The 21,742-nt window shown below is 33.6% G+C and overlaps 1 protein-coding gene across 2 annotated transcripts in view; it reads left to right on the forward strand.

Moving 5' to 3' along the window:
* LOC140046569 (adenylate kinase isoenzyme 5-like) overlaps window positions 1-21,742 on the forward strand; it is a 57,869-nt gene that overhangs the window by 5,092 nt on the left and 31,035 nt on the right. Inside the window, exon 2 of one of the 2 annotated variants that reach the window (XM_072091266.1) lies at window positions 19,300-19,594. The exons of the other annotated variant lie outside the window; for it this stretch is intronic. Coding sequence (XP_071947367.1) covers window positions 19,300-19,594 — 295 coding nt within the window. The remainder of the gene's footprint in view (window positions 1-19,299; window positions 19,595-21,742) is intronic. 2 annotated transcript variants of the gene reach the window in all.

Consider the following 21,742-nt stretch of genomic DNA (forward strand, 5'->3'; position numbering starts at 1 on the left):
CTGTCGGTGTCCTCCGCTCGAAGCAGATTGGCTGTCATGAATTTCCATTCGTTCCTCAGCTGCGCCTTTCTCACACACTTCTCATAGCTCATTTTTGTCCATTCCTTTATGTTGGTTGTCCATGTAAAACGTGGCCTACCTCTGCCTCTTTTCCCGTCTATTTTACCATCTAGTATTTCCCTTTGAAGACTTTCCTTCCTTATGAGATGACCAAAAAATCTAGCTTTCTTTTCTTGATGGTATAAACTAGATATCTATTAGCTCCCACTCTTCTCAACACCTCTGCATTACTAATTCTATCTTTCCATGTGATCTTCATTATGCGCCTGTATACCCACATTACAAATGCTTGAATCCGGTTTATAATATTCGTGTTTAAAGTCCACGTTTCTGCTGTATATAATAACGTGAACCATACGTAGCATTGTGCTAACTTTCTTCTTGTGCATTTAACAATACCTTAATAAATAAAATACCTCATGGACTACTGGTAGTCCATTGTACGATTTTCTTACTATTATGGGATGTAGAAGAAAAACCCGCTAATTGGATCAGCCATGTGGCCTGATCCAATTAGCGGTAGGTTTTGTTTTTAATTAATATTTTTTCATTATTGTCACATTAAATTTTAATATATTTTGTAAATATTCTATTTTTTTCTGACGGGAAAAATAGCAAACAAACTCACTTTACACTTTTGTCAATGATCATTCAATCTTTTTATTTTTAAAATAAAAACATATATTTACATATATTTACATTTATTCAATTCTTTAAATAAAACACAGACGTTAATGTAATGCAAAACAAACTCGTTTTACACTGTTGTCAATGATCATTCAATCTTTTTATTTTTAAAACAAAAACGTATACAAATAGGCCCTATTTACATTCATCATTCAAATTGAAACCTTTTTATTTACATCTACAAACATAGAAATTTAATTTATCTACTGTATGTAATTAATCTTTTATTTATTACCAATGTTTACCTCTATTTACATCTACAGACGTTATTTAATTTATCTATTTATTTAATCTGTTATTTATTAGCAATATTTACATCACTATCGCATCTAATTACAACAAATCGCGAACATCATTTGATATAACTGCGATCCAGCGTTAAGGAGATCTCGCTGATCGTTAGCCTGCGCGATACTCGTCCCAGAGGCGCAAGAGCGTTCTAGTGGCACGTCGGTAAGCTTGGCTCTGAAGCCGGTTAACATTCTGACTCTCTTCATGCAGCAGCCCGATTAAGAGGTAGAGTTGAAGTTTTGCTGCAATAAAAAAAATAATGATATACTACAATTATCATTAGTCCAGGAGTATTAGACAAAAAAAGGGCCAAAGGTAGAAATAAATATGCTAAAGCTGAATTTTTCAGGATAGGTCCCCAATGTTGTCTGGAACAACATACTAAAAGTCCCCGGGTTTCCCCGTTGTGCTTCAACCTGATTGGGCCATTTTTCAAAATGGCGGCCATCTTAACATTATTTACCATATTTTGACAACCAGTAGGTGTAAGTAAACAATTTTGGTGTCAAAATACTCAGAAGACCAATATTTATATTCACTGTAATGGAGAAGTTTTTAAAAAAATGACCGGAAATGCCTGTTTTGACCTTTGACCATAAATTTGGATTATCTCAATATCTCATCAACGACTGGCCGTAGAGACTTCAAAATTGTCCCAAATTATTCAGAATGCCCAACTTTCTATTCACTCTAATGAAAGAAAAATACAAAATTCCTTTAGAAACCTTCTATTCTGACCTTTGAACTATTGACCTAAGCATATTTTAATTTTATAGACATCTTGGTGATCGATAGGAGTACATAAACGAAATTGGTGTCAAAATACTCAGAAGACCCATATTTATATTCATTATAATGGAAAAGTTTTTAAAAAAATGACCGGAAATGCATGTTTTGAACTTTGACCCGAAATTTGGATTATCTCAATATCTCATCAACGACTGGTCGTAGAGACTTCAAAGTTGTCCCAAATTATTCGGAATGCCCAACTTTCTACTTTAATGAAAAATACCAAAAACCTTTAGAAACCTTCTATTTTGACCTTTGAACTATTGACGTAGGCATATTTATTTTTATAGACATCTTGGTGATCGATAGGATACGAAATTGGTTTCAAAATTTATAACTTTGACCCTAAATTTGGGTTATCTCAATACCGCATCAACTGCTGGCCGTAGAGACTTCAAATTTGTCCTAAATTAAGCAGTGTGCCCAACTCTCTATTCACTGTAGTTAAAGAAAAATACTAAAAGCCTTTAGAAACCACCTATTTTGCCATTTGAACTATTGATCTGGCCAATACAATATTTTATATCATAATTATATAGAAATCTTGGTGATCGATAGGAATACATAAGCGAATTTGTTGTCAAAATATTCCAAAACACCCATGTTTTTTTACCTTTGACTTCAATCACTACATTATAATTTAATAATTCAAGTCCCAAATAGCATGATGGACATACCATTCATCATGCCATGAGATGTCAAATTTATCTGAAACAGCCTAGAAAAAATGTCCGATGGACGAATAATAATATTCATCAATGTAGATATGAGGCCATAATTTCAGGTATCAAAGGGTCACAATGTGTCATTTGACAAATCACCTAAATAATAAAATACAATATGACACTCTTACAAATCTATCAAGATGGATTATAAAGAAATTGTCACTGTAAAGTTCTTCAACAGATTTTCATGCCCTTATTTTATTAACCATCATATAGTCCTGAAGTATTTTCGATTTTTAGAGAATTTTGATTAGAAAAAAAACAGAGAAAATGTTCACATCTTAAAGATAAATACAATAATTCTTTTAAAATTAAATTGCATCATATCAGATAGGAATCGGAAGTATGACTAGAGCCTAAAATGAGACTTAGACTGAGACCTTGATAAATGGTTGGGTGGGTGACTATGTACAGTGTGCAGTTTTAGACAATTTAAAAAATGTTATAAGATAAATTATGTACTCCAGACCTATATACACAAAGAAATGTAATAGTGCAGCTCAATTGAAAAAAAAAACCCCAATTTTACCAATAAGTGTGTGTCAAATCAACCAGTAGTGGTCTCTGCTATATATTAAATGGCACTGCCGAAGAGGAAACATTTCAGAATTGGTGTAGCTCCAAAGTTTAAACATGGATATTAGCCATATAGAGAAGGCGTGGCATTTTTTGGAGGACTAATTTCTAACCTTAATATTTCAAGAATAAATCAATAATAAAATTTGTTTGGTTACTAATGAATAAAAGAAGTGAAAACAGGCTAAAGACAGTAAAATGTATCATATATATATAGTTTAAAATTGGGGCTTGGTTTGTCTGTTTAGCATCTGAGCAATTTGGAATGAATTTTACCTCTCATGGCAATGGCCATACTGATGAATTGTTAGATTCTGTCTATCTTTATGTCAACTTAAATTTAACTTTTTGCATCTAAGCCCTCCCTCTGGAGAGCACGGGCTATTGTCGGTTTATACAGGTAAGCTAGGCATGAAATAAGACTAATTCTCATTAAAATGTAATGATTAAGGTCAAAGGTCAAAACACTTTCAATCGCATTTAGTACATTATTTCTATAAGAGTAAACAGAAACATGGGTGTTTTGGAGTATTTTGAAACCAAATTATTCCTATCGATCACCAAGATTTCTATACAATTTTGGTATAAAATATGACCAGATCAAGGGTTCAAAGGTCGAAATAGAAGGTTTCTAAAGGAATTTGGTATTTTTCTTTCATTAAAGTGAATAGAAAGTTGGGCATTCCGCATAATTTGGGACAACTTTGAAGTCTTTACGGCCAGTCGTTGATGAGATATTGAGATAATCCAAATTTAGGGTCAAAGTTCAAAACATGCATTTCCTGTAATTTTTTTAAAAACTTTTCCATTATAATGAATATAAATATGTGTCTTCTGAGTATTTTGACACCAATTTCGCTTGTGTACTCCTATCGATCACCAAGATGTCTATAAAATTAAAATATGTCTAGGTCAATAGTTCAAAGGTCAAAATAGAAGGTTTCTAAAGGAATTTGGTATTTTTCTTTCATTAAAGTGAATAGAAAGTTGGGCATTCTGAATAATTTGGGACAACATTGAAGTCTCTAAGGCCAGTCGTTGATGAGATATTGAGATAATCAAAATTTAGCGTCAAAGGTCAAAACAGGCATTTCTGACCATTTTTTGTTAAACTTTTTCATTACAGTGAATATAAACATTGGTCTTCTGAGTATTTTGACACCAAGATTGTTTACTTACACCTACTGGTTGTCAGCATATGGTAAATAATTTTAAGATGGCCGCCATTTTGAAAAATGGCCAAATCGGGTTGAAGCACAACGGGGAAACCCGGGGACTTTTAGTATGTTGTTTCAGACAACATTAGGGACCTATCCTGAAAAATTCAGCTTTAGCATATTTATTTCTACCTCAAAATCTAATACTCCTGGACTACATGAGCTAATTGATTGATTTGATTGATTTTATTCGATATTCATACACAAAAGTTAAAATATACAATGTACAAAAAGAATACCAGGATAACCCATTAAGTCGACAAAAAAAGTAAACTTATTTCCAATGGGGTCCAATCCGTATTAACTGAAAAAGTGAGTGGTTGGGCCTAGTACAATATATCATTAAGTTGGACACAGTAAAAATGGAAAAACAAGAAAATACATATAAGACAAGATAACATAAAAAAACAATATTAAAAAATAACTTAATTAAACTGATATTCCAAGCTGTTCATTATTAAAATATTTTGTTTTATTTTGAAGGTTGCATTATTTTGTATTGATTTGAGTGAATTGTTCCAGTCCAGTATGATTTTTGGCATTTTTGACCTTTGACCTACATATCATATAACTCCGTAACTAACAGTTGGACAAACTTTAAATAGGGCTCAAATTAATCTGAAGGTGTATGTTTCTATTCAGTCTAATAAGAACTTTTTCACGAAAATGACCCAAAATGTTGTTATTGACCTTTGACCTGTACAGGTAAATACACATTCCTACAATCTCAAAAACTATTGGCCGTAAAAGGTTTTTTTTTGTGAAATCGTTCGAAAAATTTACATTTATATGTTTTATAATAACAACATTTATAGAAATGTAAAAGAATTCAATTTATGATCACTAAATTTGTAATTTATTAACATCACTAGCATTTGTTATAATATTAAAATGTGTTATATTTGGTGATTTTAAGCACTTCACATGAATTTATTAGAATTAGGTGTATTTAAATATAAAGTTTTATTTTTTGGATATAAAGAAAATTTAATTATCTATCAAATAAGACCATTTTCAAATTAATATGGCTAAAACTTAATTAGATACAGGCAAAAAGGTGTATTTTTACTTGTGTGAACAGCGCCCTCAATCTTCATTTCTTCCCTCAAAATATCACATTTTTATGTGGTTTCATAAACTTAGCAGGTTGTAACTTTTTAAAAGATTTGTTGCCAGTGACGTGTAACTTACATATCCCTTCTATCATATACTATAAAGTAAAGTTTCTGAGATAAAATGAAAAAAATATTTTTATAGCTCGATATTTTTCTTGAGGTTATTACATGGTATGGTACACGCTAAAAAAGATTTTGATTTTGTGCTAAAAATCCATCTTTTTAGTCCACTACAAACAATCTTGTACAGACATTCTTACACAAACAGCATTTTATTGGAAAGATAATGATAATATCTATCCAATAAAATATGAATTTTGTGTATTAATATCTGCTAGATAGCTTTTATTAAACAAAAAAGATGGACTTTTAGCTCAAAATTAAAATAATTTTTTGGTGTATATCATTTAATAACCTCAACAAAAATATCAAGCCATCAGAATTTTTGTCTCAATTTGTTCAGAAACTGACCTAGTACGTTATAAAAGTGGTATGTAAATTAAAGGTTACTGTAAAAAATCTTTAAAACAAAGTTATAAGCAGTTAAGGTTATGAAACCAGATAAAAATGCCACATTTTTATCTGGTTTCATAACCTTAACTGCTTATAACTTTGTTTTAAAGATTTTTTACAGTAACCTTTAATTTACATACCACTTTTATAACGTACTAGGTCAGTTTCTGAACAAATTGAGACAAAAATTCTGATGGCTTGATATTTTTGTTGAGGTTATTATTTATTAAATGATATACACCAAAAAATTATTTTAATTTTGAGCTAAAAGTCCATCTTTTTTGTTTAATAAAAGCTATCTAGCAGATATTAATACACAAAATTCATATTTTATTGGATAGATATTATCATTATCTTTCCAATAAAATGCTGTTTGTGTAAGAATGTCTGTACAAGATTGTTTGTAGTGGACTAAAAAGATGGATTTTTAGCACAAAATCAAAATCTTTTTTAGCGTGTACCATACCATGTAATAACCTCAAGAAAAATATCGAGCTATAAAAATATTTTTTTCATTTTATCTCAGAAACTTTACTTTATAGTATATGATAGAAGGGATATGTAAGTTACACGTCACTGGCAACAAATCTTTTAAAAAGTTACAACCTGCTAAGTTTATGAAACCACATAAAAATGTGATATTTTGAGGGAAGAAATGAAGATTGAGGGCGCTGTTCACACAAGTAAAAATACACCTTTTTGCCTGTATCTAATTAAGTTTTAGCCATATTAATTTGAAAATGGTCTTATTTGATAGATAATTAAATTTTCTTTATATCCAAAAAATAAAACTTTATATTTAAATACACCTAATTCTAATAAATTCATGTGAAGTGCTTAAAATCACCAAATATAACACATTTTAATATTATAACAAATGCTAGTGATGTTAATAAATTACAAATTTAGTGATCATAAATTGAATTCTTTTACATTTCTATAAATGTTGTTATTATAAAACATATAAATGTAAATTTTTCGAACGATTTCACAAAAAAAAACCTTTTACGGCCAATAGTTTTTGAGATTGTAGGAATGTGTATTTACCTGTACAGGTCAAAGGTCAATAACAACATTTTGGGTCATTTTCGTGAAAAAGTTCTTATTAGACTGAATAGAAACATACACCTTCAGATTAATTTGAGCCCTATTTAAAGTTTGTCCAACTGTTAGTTACGGAGTTATATGATATGTAGGTCAAAGGTCAAAAATGCCAAAAATCATACTGGACTGGAACAATTCACTCAAATCAATACAAAATAATGCAACCTTCAAAATAAAACAAAATATTTTAATAATGAACAGCTTGGAATATCAGTTTAATTAAGTTATTTTTTAATATTGTTTTTTTATGTTATCTTGTCTTATATGTATTTTCTTGTTTTTCCATTTTTACTGTGTCCAACTTAATGATATATTGTACTAGGCCCAACCACTCACTTTTTCAGTTAATACGGATTGGACCCCATTGGAAATAAGTTTACTTTTTTTGTCGACTTAATGGGTTATCCTGGTATTCTTTTTGTACATTGTATATTTTAACTTTTGTGTATGAATATCGAATAAAATCAATCAAATCAATCAATTAGCTCATGTAGTCCAGGAGTATTAGATTTTGAGGTAGAAATAAATATGCTAAAGCTGAATTTTTCAGGATAGGTCCCTAATGTTGTCTGAAACAACATACTAAAAGTCCCCGGGTTTCCCCGTTGTGCTTCAACCCGATTTGGCCATTTTTCAAAATGGCGGCCATCTTAAAATTATTTACCATATGCTGACAACCAGTAGGTGTAAGTAAACAATCTTGGTGTCAAAATACTCAGAAGACCAATGTTTATATTCACTGTAATGAAAAAGTTTAACAAAAAATGGTCAGAAATGCCTGTTTTGACCTTTGACCATAAATTTGGATTATCTCAATATCTCATCAACGACTGGCCGTAGAGACTTCAAAATTGTCCCAAATTATTCAGAATGCCCAACTTTCTATTCACTCTAATGAAAGAAAAATACAAAATTCCTTTAGAAACCTTCTATTCTGACCTTTGAACTATTGACCTAAGCATATTTTAATTTTATAGACATCTTGGTGATCGATAGGAGTACATAAACGAAATTGGTGTCAAAATACTCAGAAGACCCATATTTATATTCATTATAATGGAAAAGTTTTTAAAAAAATGACCGGAAATGCATGTTTTGAACTTTGACCCGAAATTTGGATTATCTCAATATCTCATCAACGACTGGTCGTAGAGACTTCAAAGTTGTCCCAAATTATTCGGAATGCCCAACTTTCTACTTTAATGAAAAATACCAAAAACCTTTAGAAACCTTCTATTTTGACCTTTGAACTATTGACGTAGGCATATTTATTTTTATAGACATCTTGGTGATCGATAGGATACGAAATTGGTTTCAAAATTTATAACTTTGACCCTAAATTTGGGTTATCTCAATACCGCATCAACTGCTGGCCGTAGAGACTTCAAATTTGTCCTAAATTAAGCAGTGTGCCCAACTCTCTATTCACTGTAGTTAAAGAAAAATACTAAAAGCCTTTAGAAACCACCTATTTTGCCATTTGAACTATTGATCTGGCCAATACAATATTTTTGGGGGAAAATGAAGTTTGAGTTTAGTACTTTTGATTCTACGGCCCATTAATTCCACAGAAAACTCTTTAACTTTGTTAAGCTTCGCTCTGCTACCAAAGATGATACTTTCGGTTTTGCCAACATGTAAAGATAATTTGTTTTCAGTTAACCAGTCCTGGCACTTAGCTAGGACAGTACTTAATTTATGAGCGATTTTGGTGGCATCGTGATGAGAATACAGAATCGTAGAATCATCAGCATATAGCAATAATTGAACATCAGAATCAATACAAGAAGCAATATCATTTAAATAACATAGAAAAAGAATAGGGCCCAAGATGCTACCTTGCGGTACACCATGAGTAACTATAAGAGGTTCAGAGCAGGTACCATTCACACTGACAACTTGTGTACGATTAGCGAGATAAGATTGAAACCAGTCAGTACACTTAAAACCCATGCATTTTAGCTTGTTAATTCAAATCACATGATCGACGGTATCGAAAGCTTTTTGTAAGTCAATTAGAACCATTCCAGTAAGAAGGCCTTTGGACTTATTGTTTTTTAAACCGTCGATGAGATTTATGAGGTTGCTTTCAGTTGAATGGGCCTGCCGAAAACCGGATTGATAGGCATAATGTATATTATTGTTGGAAAGATACCTTTCAACTAAGTTAACACCATAATACATAATATTATAATTAAAAAGTAATTTTCTTACCACGTCATCCTTTTCGACTCAGTCTGTTGTGATACCCCTCAAGGTCGTTGTTGGTCCTCGTTGCTTGCCCAAAAACAGACCAATCTTGAGGGGTAAACGTGTCGACCCATGTCCGCTGCAAATACAGTTAATAGCTGGCGGATATCTACGTTGTCCCCAACGTTCCTCTGTAGATGGTTAAATGTGGGAGGAATGTGCTCGGCCGGCAATAGCGGCAATTCCATTAACTGTCTCGGTAACTGTAAAGAGATAAACAAAAAATAGCATATGTAAACACGAAACACGACATGAACGTTTTCAGATTAAAATAAAGGGGGTTAGGGGGTATCTTTTACATTTACGCCGTACTGGACGCACAAAATAAAGGAATCTTTTGGTAATTCAATCTGTCAACGTGGTATAACCTGAAATTATATTACGTACCTCGTGTGTGCCGTTGTCGTTGAAATGAAAACCGCCTGTAGTGTAAATCAAAAAAATTAAGATATGCACACAATTTCGATAGGCAAATAAACAAAAGTTAAATATTAAGTGTACCTTTGTGAAATGAAATAAGCAACCTGTCATTGTCAACAGGTTTATAAATTCGAAAGAGTTAAATCTGACAGTTAAGTCTATTCAATCCTACAATAGCATCCATTTTCATAATGCTTTATGCAAAATTGATGCGCTTTACACCACGAACGATATTGTTGAACCTTGACCATAATTGACACGCGACCGAAATGAAACGCAACCGAGATGCTGTAATTAATATTATCTAAGGCTAAATCTTAGGTCTTGGGTCTTAGCTTTCGTGGTCTTAGGTTTCGTGACACCCAACTAGGCTACGTGATGTGGTTTAAAAAAATGGAAATTAAATTAAAATTTTATTAATCCTAGCTAGCCTAGACTAGTACTAGGCCTAGGATATTAAATAGAGGAAAGTGAAAGAATCATTTTAAAACAAAAATTTGGATAACTATTACTAAAGATATCCCAATATCAAGTGTCATCTAGGCCTACTGTAGGCCTAATGGTTTTTTTTTAGGTCAACATTTATTAGTTTCCATCAATGGTACAGCAATACAATAACAAGAGTGGTAATTTATAATGAGATACAAATACAAAAATACCATTATAATAGAGGATCTTGCAAGAAGAGATTTCTTGTCACGCAAGACCCATACACGAAAAGAAAAAAATACATTTCTATATAATTATATACCGGTAAAATAAAAAATGTCATGACAAAAACAGTTTGAAGGTCTAGTTTGAGTACAATGATAATAAATGATTTTTAAGTTTTTTGTGAAAAGTTGAGAGAGAGGAAGAGTTAACAATACTAGTATCTAATTGATTCCAAATTAAAGGGCCAGAAACATAATTAAATTGGGAAGAACTAGTTAATCTTACAAAAAGAATAGTTAACTGAAACCTATGAACAGTACTTCTTATGGTTCCAGGACGATTCGGCCCTGAGACGATTCGGCCCAGGACTATTCGGCCCACATTTAGACAAAACCAATGATTGTTAATTATAATGTTATACAGTTTTTTTTTTTGGTTTTTATCAAAGGTGTTTGAACTAAAAATTATGTATTTAAATGTAAATAAATGATACCGTCGTGTTTACAAACGGTATCATTTTGTGTAGGGTTTAATCAAGTTTTTTTCCGTGGAATTTTTTGTTTTGTTTGCTAGGCTAGATTGAGGACGAAAAACGAATTCTCGGCCAACATAGAGTAGTAGAGAAACAAATGAATAGGCCTAAAGAAAAACAACATACATTATTTAAACATTAATTAAAATTCTTGTCAAAGTCAATAAGTTTGAGTGGGATGAATTGTCTCAGAGCCAAATCGTCCCGTTACCCTTCTTTTACCTTGATTTACCTTGACCTTTAGACTATAAACCTGTTAAGGTTTGTGAGTCCCTCTTTGAACATCTTGGTAATATATGGCTCAAACTTTAGGTTGTGGGTGTTTCAAGATGGGTTTTAAAATTATTGATAGAGGATGCATTTACTATACCCTTTTTACACAGCCAGTAAAAATGCAGAGTTGATCCGGAATTGTATAACCCAAGTCGTACCTGGGACGCAAAATGCGGAAATGTAGGCTGGTGTAAACGACGTAAAAAGTTACCTGGGTCGCTAAACCACCCAGGTAAGTGATGCGGAGTGTATTCAGCATCAAGTCAACCCGGGACACACCTGGGATGAACCCAATTCGTGTCTGTATTGCCATAAAACAAAATTTTTGGAGGTATAATGAGCTGACTGTTACTACAGGGTGTCTCTTCATGCGTGAGAGGGCGATATTTTGTGTAAATACACGCAACCCATGTCATTCCCGGGTTAATGAATCAGGTGTGAACAGGAAATTTATCCAGACACGACACAGGTTTGTTATAAGCTCGGCAGTGTAAAAGGGGTATTAGATTAATACCATGGTTAAAATCAGCAGTGTTAAATAAATTAATCATGGGAGAAGAAAGATTGTTAGAAAACTATTGAAAGGCATGAAAAGAGGCAATTTGCAATTTATGTAACCTCATGTATCTATCCTAGGCTAGGCCCAACAAGCAGGGACTGGTACCACCACTAAAGCGTGGTTCCCATTGCTAACTGTCTAACTTTGCTTGTCATTGGTTAAAACGCTTGCATTGCGTTTACATCCTTGCGTTACGTTCTAAGCGCTAATGATTATTAAATTGTAACCAAATTAACTTAATATTTTAATATCTTGCAAAACCGTAAATCAAATAAAAAACCGTGTTAACTTGTTTTTTCAGTCAGTAAATATAAATAAAAAACTTATTGGACTTGAAAAAACCCACCGAAAACTAAATTAAAAATTAGAAAACTAGATAAAAAATATCACAATAACACTTTTTTAGAGAATATGCAGCAAAAGTAGTTCTGTTATGGGGATACCCCCAACATCGCGATGTGTCATAGGTGTCGTATCACAAATCATATTTATGTTAAAACAGTGCCCCTATAGTTTCTGGTCCTAGCTAGTTATAGGACTTGTACTAGTAGGCTGCCTACTGTAGGCCTAGGGATATGACCGGTTGGGCCGCCGTTGATGCGTCTTTTACAACATTTTGTGTATTGATTACATACACTTCCACTGATGAAGGGCTATAGTGTTGCCCGAAAGCTCTGCTAGATTTTCTGGCTGTTTTACTTTATTGTTTTGATTTAGCTTTACGCTTTTCTTTTTGTATCTTCATTGAGATCCATGCACTGATACCCACAGCATTGTCATTTTTTCAGTAATTTGCCTTTGGATTTACATGCAGTATATAAGTACACAGGGTAGCCTCGTAGTAGGAAATTAAGCGCTCGTGGTTAAAATGTTATAAAAATAAATAATATATGTTACCTGATCCGGCAAAACCCTACTTTTGTCGAGAATTTTCATTTATATTTTTTATATAGGCCCTATTTGGATTATTTGAATCATAAAACTAAATTTTATAAACTTACAAATCATTCAATTAGTTGAAGAAAATCGCGTTTGAAGTTTGCAATGAAATTCTTTTTGATACGCGCTGTAGCAACACGGTGGATATGTAAATGTAAAATCCCACGTTATACATTATACATTTGGACATAATACATTAACTAGATTTAATTCGTCACTATGATGAATTATACTTATAGGTTATATGCATTGATTTAAATAAAGTTAATTTTTTGATTTTATATTGATTTTGTCATGATATTTAATTATTTATTATATGAAAGGTAGGATCTTGGTAGCGCAAATACAATAGCCGGTATCACTGCACATTGAGTCACTTAAATTTAATTAAAAACAACCCGATCAAAGATCCCTCCACGTATATGTCATAAACCACCCTTGTTACATACCGTAAATCTTCTAATAGTTTAAACCCCTCATCTAATAGTAACCCACCTTATTAGTCAATCTATAATAATAACCCACTACTCTAATAGTAACCCATGGGGGTTAATATTAGAGTCACAAAAACATTATGAAGACTGGCCGTATTTTGAAAAAAAGGAGATAATGCATGTTGTTGGGAGTGGGGGAGGATTGAGTGTTTTTGAGTTTACAAAATAAAGTTAGCGTTCAAACAAATTTATTTATTTGTACTGTTTTATTATTTTGTTATGATTTGCTGACCGGAAAAATTGGGTGAGTTACTATTTTCAGGTGCCTAATTTAAGATTAGTAATAATAACCCATTACTCTAAAATAGTAACCCCCCTTCTAATAGTAATAAGTTGTTTGTTGCTAACGTTTTCCGTCTTCCGACATTACGCTTTCCACAATTTGTTTCCATTTTTTTCTGTTTATGGCAGGATGGTTTGTTATTGTGTTAGTGTCTACTAGTCCTTGTAAGTATTTCTTTATTTGATTCATCCAGTTATTTCTTGGTCTTCCTACGGGTCGTTTTACTTTTAGTTTCCTTCATTGTTTGTTTGATTGGGGTATCATCCGGTAATCTAATTATGTGTCCATACCATTTTAGTCTCCTTCGTTTAATTCTTTTACTCCATTCTTCTTGTTTTGTTATCTCATATATTTTCGTGTTACACACTCTATCTGTTAATTTAATATCTATCATCTTTTGCAACATTTTCCTGTGATATATATCTATGCTCTCTTGTAATTTTTTGTTTAGTACCCAGAGTTCACTGTTATATAAGAAAATACTTGCTATGTATGCGTCAAACAAACGGGATTTCACGTCTATAGACATCGTTTTGTGTTCTAGCGACGGCTTCAGCTTGTTATATGCCATAGCTGCTAGTGATTTTCTTCTTTTAATGTCTTTTTCTGTGTCCAAGTTACTACCGAGGTATTTGCATTCTTCCCATTTACTATCGGTGTTTCTTCCTATTAGGTATTCTTCTGTTTTACTTTCGTTTATCTTTAGATTGAATTCTGCTAATTTCTCTGTTACTTTTTTCTTTATTTTAGTTATGTGTTCTTTTGAGTCGCTAATAAATGAAATGTCATCTGCATACTGCATCTGGATATTAAGCTGTTGTAGGGGTAGTGGTGTTGTGTTTGCTGATTCGAGTGCCTTTGCTAGGTATAGTGTGAACAGTATCGGAGACATACAGTCACCTTGTGGTACTCCTAGTGTAGTAGTAAACAATTTTCCTGTCTGTTTCAACTTTCAACATGTGTAGTTCATCATCTTGTAATATATGTGTCAGTATGTCGAATAGAGTATTCCTCCACACAGTGTCAAATGCACTGGTCATGTCAAGTAGTAGTAATATTATTTCGTAGTTAGATGACGCAATTTCCTTTTCTGCTAACATTTTGCATGTATGTACATGTTCGGTAGTGCTTCATCCTCTGCGATACGCGGCCTGTGTTACAGGGACATGTTCATCTAATCTGTCGTTTATCCTAGTTAGTAAGCATATTGCTAGCATTTTCCTAAGAACCGACAGTAGGAAGATGGGTCGGATGTTTTTTGGTGGACCTTTTTTCTTGCCTGGTTTCGGTATTGGATGCAATATGCCTTCGTTGATTTCTTTAGGTATGTTTCCTGTTTTAGCTGTTTGGTTATATATTTCGGAAGTGCTGGGTGACGCCGCACTACATAACAACAGGGAAAATAACATCAAATAGTCTTTTTCCACACTCTATTTGTTTCCTAATATTTATGTGAAGGTTTTAAGGATGTGTTTGGGAAGGTGTAGAAAGTCTTTAAACACAGGAAGTTTAAATGTTCGCGGTATTAGAAGCGATTTTCAGAAACGAGAACTAGCCAGCGATGCAGCTAAATACAAGCTTGACATTCTCGGGGTCCAATCGCACCACCTGGCGGGTAGCGATGTCATTCAAATCAGGCCTGACGATAACAAAGGCAGATATGATTTCTTCTACACTGGACCCGCAAACAACACAAGACATGGCGTGGGAATTCTAGTTGAGAGCAGTTTTAAAGCAGAATTTAGGAAATATCGGAGAGAGTAATTACAGCCCGAATCAACATAGAAAGTAGAGGAGGTAAGCCTGGGTCGAGGCGTAGGCCGAAACCCAGGAATGTACTTTTCGTATGCGCATATGCACCTACTTTAGAACATAGTGAACAACAACCTTGGGATAGAGATCTAGGTTCTATGACGAAGTACAAGAAGCATTAAATGAAGCAAAAAACAGAGATATCCTAATATTAGCTGGAGATATGAATGCAAAAACTGGGGACAGCCATCATGATTACCCACAATGTGTAGGAAGATATGGTAAAGGAAAAACGAACAATAATGGAACACAGCTAGTTGAATGTGCACTAAGAAATAATCTAGTACTAACAAATACCATGTTTAAACATAAGATGTCACATAGGACTACGTGGGAATGCCCGCAGAGACGCGATCAGCATAACGATCAGAAGAGTGGAGAGATCAGACGCAACCCCTACAGAAACCAGATCGATTACATTCTAGTTAAGAATTCACACATGAAGATAGTCACTAACGCAAGAGCATACAGTGGTACGAGAACATACACTGATCATAGATTAGTCAAGACAACTTTAACACTACAATGGTATAAATTAAATAGTAACGCTAAGAAAACCAAACAAATAGATGTGTCAAAACTTCAAGCACAACAAAACAGACAAACATATCAAAGAGAGGTATCGAGATGTATACAATCTGTAAACATCCAGGACCTGGAACCACAAGAGAAATGGACCAAATCAACGACAGTCTTTCAGAATGTAGCATTGGAAGTGGTTGGTTACAGGAAAGCAAAGTCTAAATCAAACAATAAATATATACAAGAGTTATCGAAGAAGCAGAAACAGTTGAGGTGCGACATAAATTCATCAAATGACAAATCAAAGAAAACAAAACTTAGGAAGAAAAGAAATCAAATCATAAAGAATATTCATACTGAACTTAATAAAGAAAAAGAAGACACACTAAAAGAAAAGATAGCTGAAATTAAAAAATTCAAAGATGACTCAACAAGAATGTACCAAGCAGTAAAAACCTAAAACTTAACGAAAATAAAAGACTTGTGGTAGAAACAGAGTTCGGTATAACAACAAACGAAGAAGAGCAGGTAGAAATAATTAGCAAATTCTTTGAAAACGTCTATCACAAATCACAAGAAAAACCTATAAACGAAAACATTAAACCTATTGAAATGAAGTCTCCCTTTACAAGTGATGAAGTTGCCAAAGCAGCGAAATGCTTAAAAAATAATAAAAGCCCAGGAAGTGACCAAGTATACTCTGAAATGGTAAAATATGCACCTATAGAAGTTTTTAACCACATAGCAGAAATATATAACCAAACAGCTAATCTAATAGTAACCCACCCTAAAAAACAATCAAAGAATAATAACCCAGGGTTGCAATTAGAAGATTTACGGTAATAATAAAGATATAAGTTTCTCTAGATTTCATTATAAATCAGGCATACAGTATACTTAATTTATACACTAAAGAACTATTTGTTGGACTCGGCTGTTAGTCAATGTCATCAAATGATTTTTTTCAGTTTTCCTGTCTTTAAAATCGCCAGGATTACATTGTCCATGAATCGGCAATAAATGTCACCTCTTCCGGATCATAATTAGGTCATTGTTCTCTGAACCAGGGAGGTCCCTGTCTGAACGTAGCCTACAAAGTATTGTTCGTAAACCGACAATGCGTCGATTGTACTTGTAGGGTTGTCATCGCCTTAAAAGCATGGACAATGCACACAAACAATGTATTGTTCGCTAATTAAATCCTATCTAAAGAAGACATCAATTTTTGTAGCTGCCCTACGCATATCGGTTATTTTAATTTGACCAGACATCCACCGACGAGAAGACATCGGGCCTGTGGGCCTCAGCTCATGCAAAGTTGAGGCTATCCTAGTTTTGGCGGCCTAGGGCCTACACTATGAAAACAACAATAAGGTTAGTTTTCCGATACTCTACACGTCGCTACTCATTTTCAAAACACGATCGCACGAGGTCCATAATAGGTGGTGGAGTAATTTTTGTTGCATGTTATCAAGCTTTAAATACTCTTTATTTTCATGTAAATCAATTACTAAATTACTGTCACCCAGGCAATGTGCATGGTATGCATGTATTAGCGCGTTAATTAATGGTTGGATACCCCTGCAGTGGTGGACTGTTCCATTTTCGAACTAGTCTTCGCCGCACACGAGGCATGTCTAAAAATGACGCCTCTAATGTAATATTTGCTTTGAAACGTAAATTTTACCGATTTATTAAATGATTTAATAAGTGGAATATTTATCAGTCTACTTTATAAAGCAAGTACATTAGGAAGAAATGTACGAAAGGAATTTAAGAAGCTTTGAATTTGCTATGCAGCGGCCGTAACCCATTTTATGTAGGCGGCCGAAACACGCTTTTGTTTCTTGGCCCTCCCGTCAGGAAAGCTGGTCCCCCCGTCGGGGAGTATTGACCATAATTGTCGGGGAGAAAAATTTGATCATTTCTTTTCTGGTAAAAAATAAAACCATATTAAGTGTACTACTGTATATTTTAAGTAACTGCGGCATTTCATTTTTGACGTACGTCGGAGGGTTATACACTTTATGCATGCTGACTGACAGCGAAGTAAACAGTATGTGGTACGCATTTCTCTAGTGGTGTCTCTTTGTACGAATCATTCATGGCCCGGCTGCAATTTTTTCGTACATAAGTTGGGGACCCCTCATGAAACGTCAGAAAATAAACATGAATAATTCATTAGTTAAATTTTTTGTTCCGTGTGCACCCAAGCGTATACACAACTGCGATACAATTCTTTCTACAGTAGGCCTAGGATTCTAGGTCAATTCACGTGATTGCCTTCGCGCACTCTTCTTCACACACACCACTATGCAAAATGTGTCGAGGCTAATCGACAGCTAGGCAAGAAACCAGATCAATAATGGTGCCGTGTCATGGATATTCAAACTAGGCCTAGTAATACCATTTACGAATTGTAAACAATTAAGTGAATCCAGTGCATCATTAAAAGATGGAGGGATACAGTTAGGCTGATCCCAGTTTATATGGAATTCCAGAGTTATAAATTCATATGAACAGGAACCAGTTCGTTCTTGAACGCAACTAGCTTAGGTGTAATGTCCTTTAATGTAATGTCGGTGAGCCAGCTTTCAGTTAAAACAAAAATGTTGAATGTCATGAATGGCAAGGTACGCAAGCAGTTCGATTGATTTGTTGCGAATACTCCTGGCATTAAGTGTTATCCAACACAATCGCACTGCATTTCAAAAGAACTAGGCCGAAAGAAGTCGTACACAAAAGAATGTCCACCAAATACCTTTGTTGTACATTGAGTAATGATTTAAAATAAAAAGCGTTGAAATTCCAACAAAAGGCTTTGTTTAGCAGCGTTTAAATGTAAATAAGAAGTGTTGACATTCCACCAAAAGGCTTCGTTGTAAAAACGGTTGAAATTCCACCAAAAGGCTTCGTTGTAAAAACGGATTGAATTTTCACCAAAAGGCTTCGTTGAGTTGATATAATAGGCCTATAAAAAGCTATACAAATTCCACGGGAAGACTTTGTTGCATTAATAAAAGCGTTGAAATTCTACAAATGGCTTCGTTGTAATAAAGCGTTAAAATCCACCAACTGGCTTTGTTTAACCTGGTACAGTAAAAAGTAAGTAAGTACCACTTAGAAACGTTAGAAATGTTATCAACCCACAAATAGTTCGGTTTTTTATGAAAATTGTATGAAAATGTGTGGTTGATTAAAGAGTCGTGCAGCTGTGTTAAATAGGATTAAAAATGCCACCAACTTTACATTAAAATCTGTGCGATGAATAGCAAAATGTCCACGTGTAACGTTACCATAAAAAACTAGGGTATTACTATTACAGCACAAAAAACTAAAAATAACTCCACTGGTTGAGTAGTGAAAAAACTTAGGCTCCGAGAGTGCTCCAGACTGCCAAACGTGGAGGCTTGTGAGTCTGTTTTCATTTTCATTTTTCATTTTTTTAATAATATATAAATTGGGTATTTATTTTCCTTTTCAGAGTATGATGACTGGACTAATGTATAATAAACCAGATAATCCTCTGGACTATCTGCAAAATTGTATTACCAAAGCAAAAAACAGTGAGCAAATTTGTTGGAACACTTTTGTTGATGAGGACTTAAGAGCTAACAAATCAAGTCCATTGCCACCGATCACAACTGAACCATTGGAACGTCAACCAACATTTACCACTGAAACCTCCCCCTTCGATTTCCAAACTACCAGTCCTCTCCCGCCTATCCCTTCCAAGAAAATATCTTTACCAGCTAACTTGAGATATGTATTTGTTATCGGTAAGTTATAACCATCCATCTTGGTTGAAAATTTACCAACCTTATGTGTCAATTAGGAATTGTTTCAGTTTTTTTGTAATTGGAAGAACCAGCCATGACATTGATATCTGCTGTAAAAGTTTAAATAACAATATTTAATATTTAAATTAAAAATGTTTAATTTTTTGGCATCTTGACACCCTTTACTAAATGGGATATTATTAATATTATACAGATATTGCCTGCTCAGAGGTGAAATATGTAGACCTTTCTGAGTGTAGGTCCCTCTGATGACTGTAAAATAATTAATGTTTATGATTGCAATGGGGCAAATATTTTTATGAGTTGAAAGATGACATTCTTTTAACAAATAAAAATATTTGGCCCATTGCACGAATATAAAACATTTTTTACAAATTATAGGTGATCTTTAAAACTGCAACATTCAAATATTTTCAATAATATTGAGAACACCAAATTCAGTGCGATCAAAAATTATTAGGATAAGTCATGCTGGCCATACAATTAAACAGATATATGAATTACTTAAAATTGACGGCATAGTACCAGACAAAACAACTATTAGGAGAATTGTTAAACATTACCAACCGTACCAAAAGCATTGGGGACAAGGCCCGCTCCGTAAGACCTAGTAAATTTCAAATAATACACATGAATATACTTGACAATGTTATGGAAGCTGACATTAGGCGCAGGAGCCCCGGATAGCGTTACGTTTGAAAACCCCAAAAAGTGAGGTTTTAAACCATTAGCGGCATGTGAGTGATTAATGTGTTTTACAGACGGTTTCAAGGACTATCCTACCAGTGGGCTGTTCACTGGTCAAATGATTGACACTTTGTATCACCGTTTGTAACTGGAGCTGTGACGACCTTGCAAGAATACTAGGCCAGAATTTTTTATTGAAAAGTGCCTTGGTATTAACATGGAGATGGAAACAAATTTTTCTATCTTTCTTTCTAATATAAATGGGCACTATAGTTTCAAACTAGGCTTAGTCCACCAATTAATTAAGAATCGAAACCTAAATTAAAATTGTTGGTATTCTTTGGCCGTTGTTTGATTAATTACATCTTCATGCCATGTTTTTTTTTCTAATGATTTGGCGATACGCTCCTATATTAATTAGGCCTACTAGCAGAGGGTTCGATGAGTTTTGAAAAGTTATGGAAATGTGGTCTAACATATAGCAATTCAGTTTTTTAAGGCCCTTCTTCCATGTCCGAGCCTTTGGAAATATTAAAAAGTTATATTAATATAATATATTCTGTGTTTTCATGTTTTAAGAAATTGTATATCATTTCAGATGTTTCGCGCTTCGTCTTGTTGGCAATAGTAACTCTTGACTTCCGCTAGAACTTTCTATTCATTTCATTTTTTGTACATTATTAAAAAATAGCATACAGAACCCCATACGGAACATACCCTGCTCTGAGAAAACACTTGTGGGCGATTCCCCGAATACGGCATGATGGAATAGCTTTGGAGACTTTGACTTTGGAGTAAATCGAAACGTCGAGCAACTCAACAGTTCTTTTCAGAACTAATATACCACAAACTTATATCAACAAATATGTAACTTGTTTAGCACGTTTAAAATGGATAGCAAAACATATTCAAAATAAAAAACCTGAATTATTTCAAACAGACAGCACATTAGTTCAAACGGATAGCACAATAGATAGCACAACAAATGGATATAACTGTACTGTACATTATTCTATACGGATACAAACAAAAAAGACGAAATAATTATATCCATTTATCGTTATTAAATAAAAATGGATATCATAATAATTATGATACTTTGTCCGTCTTAAAAGTTTTCATTGGTGAAACGTTGCCTGCTACATTTTTAATTTCCGAGTCCAGATCAGTATTGGTGTTGGTTTTTTTCTGCGAAACCTCTATGAAGAGGACAAGTTTGTTTAGGAATTGTTCCAGGGGCTATTTATAGGGGCTATAGAACCCCTATTAAGGGGACACTTTCAGAAAAAAAGTTCTATCACAAAAGTTCTATCACAAATCAAGTACGTGTTTCCAAGTACAGTACAGTGTTTAAAAAGAATTATTTCATTTCAATCTTTTTTAAAACAGAAATAGGTCTGTTTTGAATGGTTTTTGTTTTTTATTTGTTCTTTTCCCGTG

This window comes from Antedon mediterranea, chromosome 4 (assembly GCF_964355755.1).
Source record: "Antedon mediterranea chromosome 4, ecAntMedi1.1, whole genome shotgun sequence".
NCBI lineage: Eukaryota > Metazoa > Echinodermata > Crinoidea > Comatulida > Antedonidae > Antedon > Antedon mediterranea.